Genomic DNA, 6,988 nt, shown 5'->3' on the forward strand with positions numbered 1-6,988 from the left:
TTTTTTCTTTGAAAATTGGGAAACCAGATCCTTTAAATGTGCTTGTTTTTTTGGGTTCTTAATAGATTAAATTTTTTTAGCCTTTTTTTTAGGGTTTTTAAACGAAACCAGCCTCCCTCACTTAAAAACGACAATTCGAATAGAATATGTGATGGCGTGTTGATATAATTACATTTCTCAGCACCCTTCATTGTTGTCGTCCTTCACCAAATTTCATCGAATCAGATGGTTTTCTAGGCACTCCCTGAATCAATCTATTAACTTTTTCATAGCACATTTTCCTTATATAGTTGAGTTTTTGTTGGTTTTCTTGTTTGGTTGGTCTATTTTAGATTCTTAAAATCAAAATCGAACCAAATCAAAATGTTATTTTATATTTTTCAATTGATTTTTACGGTTTTTCCTTCCGGTTTAGTTTTATTAGTTAATTTTTTCTTGTATTTTTGGTTACTCGGTTTTTTTAAATTCTCTTACATGCTAGTGTAATTAGAGGTGGCCATGAGAGGGGGGAGCAGGAGTAATCCAAGAAATTATCTTTAAAAGAGTTCATTCTTACCTGTTCGTTGTTAAACAGTTTTAAAATTGCTTTTCGTATTAAATTAATATTTTTTAAATGCTTTTTTTTATAATTTTGATGTAAAAAAACAAAATAAAAAAATAAAAAATATTTTTTAAAAAACAGTCTACGTTATAAAATTTATAAACATTATAAGAGTGTTTCATCATAAAAATTCATGGGTAAATATGTTTTGAAAATATCTTCTTAATGTATTTGACCACTGAAGAGTCATCGATGGCGGCTTATTAGAGGTGAGAAGCTTACTCACGAACCTAATTCTCAAGGCTAACGATGAATTTTTAAGTAATGTTCTTCTCCGAGCCTAATTAAATTAGCCATTAAGCATAAGAAAATTGACTCTGCCTCCTTATTAATTAATTATGAAACATCTGTGACCCCACGGTAAATAATCCTTCGCTAGAAATCCCGTCTCGCTAGTTTGTTTGAAATTACCGGTATTTGTTTAAAAAAACTGTTTTTTTTTAAAAAAATATATTAAAATAAAATTTTTATTTTTTAAAAATTATTTTTTACATTAACAAATCAAAACAATTTAAAAATATAAAATAATATTTTATTTTAAACAATTGTTTTTTAGAAAACACAGTTTGTACCGTGTTCTCAAATGACATTTCCAAATAAGACCTTAGAGCCCGTTTAAGAACGCGGTTGAAACCGCGTTCCCTCAAATTTCAATTATTTTTTTGTTAAATTTTTTTTAATACTTTCAGATCGTTTTGATGTGTTAATATCAAAAATAATTTTTAAAAAATAAAAAAATTATTTTAATATATTTCTAAATAAAAAACACTTTAAACTATAACTACAACCACAATCACAAACATGCTATTAATATCATAAAGTAAACCGTCTTCAAAGTTAATAAACCTGCTTGGCATTTCATTACACTAAAACTCTGGATAAGTTAATTTGAATTAATTTAAAAAAATATTATTTTATTTTTCTAAATTAAAACAATATTATTTTATTTTTCTAAATCAAACAAGATTTTAAGCAAATCAAGAATTATATATACATTGAGTTCCAGTTAATTCTTGGACCGGATTAATTTTCAGGCCGGATTGGTTTAATAGTATTGACTTTCTTACCATCATCCACCCAATAAACCACCACCACGTCACCAAAATCAATTTCCTTAAAGCCAGCAACAGTCATTTCCACCACCCCCTTTTATCCCCTCAACTAGAGTATTCTAGACCCTCCTCCTCCTCCTCCCACCCTGTAAAATCCCCAGTCTCTCTGCAATCGTAAAAAAAGATACACCCTAATTTGCATGAACAACAATCTGTCAATATGACCGAACCGAACCCACTGGTCTCGCCCACAACCTCCCGGTCCGTAACCGAAACGGTAAACGGCTCTCACAAGTTCGTAATACAAGGCTATTCACTGGCGAAAGGAATGGGAGTAGGAAAACACATCGCGAGCGATAATTTTACGGTGGGAGGGTATCAATGGGCGATTTATTTTTACCCAGATGGGAAAAATCCGGAAGATCATTCAGCTTATGTGTCCGTTTTTATCGCGTTGGCTAGCGAGGGGACGGATGTTAGGGCTTTGTTTGAATTGACGCTTGTTGATCAGAGTGGGAAAGGAAAACATAAAGTTCATAGTCATTTTGATCGGTCGCTTGAGGGTGGGCCTTATACGTTGAAGTATCGCGGTAGTATGTGGTAATAAATTTGATTTTTGAGTTTAAATTTCGTGTTTTTTTTTGTTTTGTTGATGTGGCAGCTTTGTGTTTTGTGTGTTTGATTGGTTTTTTTAGAAGTAATGGGGTTGCGTGAGGAGAATGATAGTTGATTGTTGCGATCGCGTGTGGTAATTTGACTTGGTGTTGAAAAGAGCGCTTCTTTCTGTTAATGTGGGTGATGGTGTGTTTCTTTGTCGTGTATTTGATTGGTTTTTGAGAGGGTTAGCTCTTGATATGTTGCATAGGATTGGTTTCTTAGAGTTTTTTTTATGTGATTAGCTTATGTGAGATGACAAGTAAGAAGAATTGTGGTGTACAAGTTGTTTTTTCATGTAAAAATTTGGTTCTGGTTGGATTGTGTTACCCGGTTAAAATGGTGTATTGTTTTGTTATGTGGTTGATCGATTGCTTTTCGATGAAGTTTGATGAAATAGTTCTGTATAGAAATGCTCAAGTGATGCGTTAGGTGTTGTTGATGTTGAATAGCATTGTTCCTTGGTTGGGTTTATTTAATGAGGAAGAGAAGAGGAATAAATTGTGAGAGAGCATTAGATACTGCTCTAGTTTGTATTTTTTCTGTAAACATGTTTGGAATTTCTGAAGCATTTTTTATGGTGATATTATGGGGTGTATGCTGCATGCCTTTTGGTCTAACTGGTGTTTGTATTAATTATTCATGGTTGAATTTGTGCTATTGGTTAATCAGACATCATGTGATGTGTAAAATTTCTTTTCCTTTGGAGAGGATTTTTTTGTCCTATAGTATAGAGCTAAGGGGCTAATTCCTATAAGTTTGCTGTTTAATGCTAGAGCTTGATGGTGTTCTTTGAATTGAAAAAAGTTACGTGTAAGGAGATCTTTAGTCAGTGTAGTCCAGGTTCTACACCTCTACTGAATTTGAAAGGATATTGTTTGTAATTCAGAACCTGTTCTTCACTCCATTAATTTTTAAGGTATAACTAATCTCTGTGATTCTGTCTCCAATTCTCAAATCATAGAGGTCATAGTAGTCATGGACCCATATTAAGATGGAAATGACAACTTTTACTTCTGTAACAACTCTGTGATTAGCATGCCTTCTGTAGAAATCACTCTTTAAGTATAGAAAGTACACACCAGATAACATAGACTGTTAAATGCTGCTTGACTCTTCTGAAAATTTAGGAACAATTTAGGGTGCTGAATATTCTCTCTCTTTACATTCCATTCTAGCTTATAAGGGTTAGTCTCATCAATGTTAATATTTACCTTGAAAAGATTTTCGAGAACTTATACAATTGAAAATGTAAAGCAGCTCTCTAATTGATGGACATTTGACATTGATGATTAGGTAAAGAAGAGCACCTTGAACTTGGGATGTTATTCCACTGTGTGATGTGGATTTTGTGGTTGAGCATCTTACTTTGAGTTTGTTAGATAATCTGGGCACTCCTATTATATGTCTTACTCTAAAACACTTTAGAAGTCTTTGGATCTGGTTTCTTTTGCATCCTGCTTTTCCTCTATTTAACTTTCTTGTTTTCTTTCTCTTTAATGGTTTTCATTCCTTTGATAATTATTTTTCTTCAGAGTGTTCCACTTTCTCTATGTATACTTTCTGTGAACAGGTGTTGAAGTTTAATTAACTGTCAGAAACAGAAAGCACTGATTGTGCACCTTTATGGTACCAGGGCTCTATCCCAGCTTTCTAGTATGATTTTGCATAGCTTCAACAATAGTCATGGCTAATCTTTTATTTTTGTTTCTTCTGCATTTATGTCATCTTCCTTGCATTGACTTGAGAGTTAAGACTAAAATTTTGATTCATTTTATTTAAGCGGCCCCCTTTTTTTACCCTCTTCCCTGCTTTATCTCTATTATTTCCGTACATTTGCCTCCTTCTGCGTGGTGTGGATATGTAAAATGTTCAATATATTTTAATTTCAACCTCCCAATTTTCCTGACTTTTGATATATATATTTGAGACGGGCTAGGTACTTATTTTGAAATGATTCAATGGCAATTTTTGGACTTAGATGTTTATACTGTCTTGTTTTCTTTAATGTAGGGGTTACAAGCGATTTTTCAGACGAGCAATGCTTGAAACATCGGATTACCTTAAGGATGATTGCTTGAAAATTAATTGTACTGTTGGAGTAGTAGTTTCCGCAACAAATAGTTCCCAGTTAAACTCAATTCAGGTTCCAGAGTCTGATATAGGAGCTCATTTTGGCATGCTGCTCGACAATATGGAAGGTTCAGATGTTATTTTTAACGTGGCAGGGGAAAAATTCCATGCTCATAAGTTGGTGTTGTCTGCCCGATCTCCTTTTTTTCGATCTAAATTTTTTGATGATGGCGTAGAGGAAGATGAACAAGAGATTGTCATTTCTGATCTGGAACCTGTGGTTTTCAAGGTGATTTTTATTCCCATAAGATCGTATCTCTTAAAGGCATATTGGGTCAGGATTTGTGTTCTTGTTGGTTTTCTGTGTTTATTTATTTCCTTATGTGATTCCCTACAGGCTATGCTGCACTTCATATACCGAGATACTCTCACTGAAGATGTGGACATGGCAACTTCTAGCTCTTCTCCTGTCTGCTCCGTGTCTGAAACATTAACAACAAAGCTGCTAGCTGCAGCAGACAGGTATGGTCTGGACAGACTCAGACTGATGTGCGAGTCTCATCTCTGCAAGGATATATCTGTGAATTCTGTTTCCAGCATCCTTGCCTTGGCTGACTGTCATCACGCAACAGAGTTAAAAGCTGTTTGCCTAAAATTCGCTGCTGAAAACCTTGCAGGTAATTTCTAGTCTCCCCTTTTGAATTTCCCTTACCATTCATTATTTAGAGAATTGTATGACTGTCAAAATAAACAGTGTCAAATGAGGGGATAGGCTAAGGCCCTTTGTGAAATCCAGCTGTGAAGAACTGTAAAAAAACAAGTCCTCTGCATAAATATGTTGCCAAGTTATCACTTGGTGGTGGTAGGAGAAGGGCCTCACATCAATCACATCAACCTTGTTTTGATGTAGCTTTGGAGGGCATAGATTAACTGCTTGGCAATCATGTTCCACTTCATACATCTGTGTAGCCAGGCAAAATTGTCTTAAATTTGCACATCTAAAATGTAGCTCTTCATAGTGTGCCCAAGTTGTACGGAAAGATAATGAGGAATGAGGACAGAAGTAAATGAAGTGGTATTTATGAGGGAAGCAAATGTTCCCACTGGAGTAATGTGTCAAGGTTTTCACTTGAAACTTAAAAGCATCACATAATGCAAACTATTGCTATTAACCACAGGTGTACATTATATATCTGTATCTCCTTTTATTCATGAACCGCACAGTTGGAAATTTGAGATTTATAGATATGCCTCATTGTTCAATATATGATGAATTGTTGGTGCTTGATACGGTTTTCTCATCTCCTTTGGTCATCATCACTGCAGCTGTAATGCGGTCAGATGGCTTTACCTACCTCAAGGAGAACTGCCCATCACTGCAATCAGAGTTACTGAAGACGGTGGCAGGTTGTGAGGAGGATTGCAGCAGTGAAGGTGGAAAGTCACGGAGTGTATGGGCCCAACTTTCAGATGGTTGTGACACCAATGGCCGAAGAGTCAGACAAAGAACCTAGTATCTGGACATCCAGCTGATCTTTGTAAATGAGGGTGAAGACGGAAAAAAATGCAGAATAGAAAACAAAAAAACGTTGTGTAACATAGGAGGGCCTGCCATGTTTTTCTGTTTGAACTGGTGGTAGATTGCGGGTATGTATTGTAAGCTGTCATGTTGATAACCATAAGCTGTGTTGTTTACTCATGTTCTGAGTATGTATGGAACATGGCTTGTGAAATTTTCCCTTTCCCTTTTCCCTTTTAACATGCTAACAAATTCCGTGTTTCTCAAATAGAGAGAAACAGCCTTCATTACTTGAAATTCCTTTCCTTTCTGCACTCTTTACTCCCATTTACCATGTCTGGACTATCGAGTAGGAGCACAAAGTGCACTTGTTGCCATGTCTGCCTAGAGCAGCTCTAGCGAATGTCCCTGTTCTGTGGCTGCTGGTGTGTTAGTTTCAATTCATGTTTGGTGTATACTTTAAACCAAGTCTGCTGCATGGATTTATTTCAGGTCTCAGGGGATGGGAGAGATTCGAAAGTAACCAGCTTTCACCATATAGCACAGTTATCGTTTTGCTGCTGTAAGGAGCTCGAACTCTAATTATATATGAAGCAAGGTTAAAACAAATCTAATTATTCACACGTCCAGTAGTAGTATTATAATTTTCCATTTTCCTTAAAAAAATTTCTTAAACATAGTTTTTCTTCTTCTTTGTTGTTTTGTTAGAGAAAAGAGAAGAAAAACAAAAACGCTTTGAAAATAGTCATAATAAATATTTGTCCAGCATGTAGTCTGTAGAGCCTTAGTCCGTAAAATATACCTCCTGGAAGCTCCTCTAGGCTTCCTGCTACATGCATAGAACTCTTTCTCGAGGATCCATGGCCCATTTCTAATGTCATAAACAAATCCATAATTAATCAATTCCATGCTCTTTTAATAAATATTCAAGGTCGGTGACCAAGTAAACCCTAGCCTAGCCAAACAACCCTGGCTGGAAATACTTCCTCCCCAAGGAACTAAGACTCCTCTATATATATATATATATACACACACACATATATATATATATCCTAATACCCCCAACTAATCACATAACATACCAAAATT

General features: G+C 35.2%; 1 protein-coding gene across 3 annotated transcripts; it reads left to right on the top strand.

The window, feature by feature from the left end:
- Positions 1-1,738: 1,738 nt before the first annotated feature.
- LOC7478592 (BTB/POZ and MATH domain-containing protein 4) lies at positions 1,739-6,196 on the top strand. Of its 3 annotated transcripts, none has more exons than XM_052455711.1 (4): positions 1,739-2,250; positions 4,321-4,669; positions 4,778-5,057; positions 5,707-6,196. In XM_052455711.1, exons 1-4 carry the CDS (start codon positions 1,874-1,876, stop codon positions 5,892-5,894), a joined length of 1,194 nt encoding a protein of 397 aa, XP_052311671.1. In that variant the 5' UTR covers positions 1,739-1,873; the 3' UTR covers positions 5,895-6,196. The 3 variants fall into 3 exon arrangements, with proteins under 3 accessions (XP_052311671.1, XP_052311669.1, XP_052311670.1); XM_052455710.1 differs by having other exon boundaries at positions 1,740-2,253; XM_052455709.1 differs by having other exon boundaries at positions 1,739-2,253; positions 4,321-5,057.
- Positions 6,197-6,988: the final 792 nt, after the last annotated feature.

The sequence above is a fragment of the Populus trichocarpa genome, chromosome 9 (assembly GCF_000002775.5).
Source record: "Populus trichocarpa isolate Nisqually-1 chromosome 9, P.trichocarpa_v4.1, whole genome shotgun sequence".
NCBI classification, from domain to species: domain Eukaryota; kingdom Viridiplantae; phylum Streptophyta; class Magnoliopsida; order Malpighiales; family Salicaceae; genus Populus; species Populus trichocarpa.

Excerpts from the sequence above, each read along its gene's own strand:
- LOC7478592 (XM_052455709.1), top strand. The coding sequence starts at position 1,874 with ATGACCGAACCGAACCCACTGGTCTCGCCCACAACCTCCCGGTCCGTA. Across the intron at positions 2,254-4,320 it reads AAGTATCGCGGTAGTATGTG|GGGTTACAAGCGATTTTTCA; the intron begins GTAATAAATTTG and ends TCTTTAATGTAG. Across the intron at positions 5,058-5,706 it reads CGCTGCTGAAAACCTTGCAG|CTGTAATGCGGTCAGATGGC; the intron begins GTAATTTCTAGT and ends TCATCACTGCAG.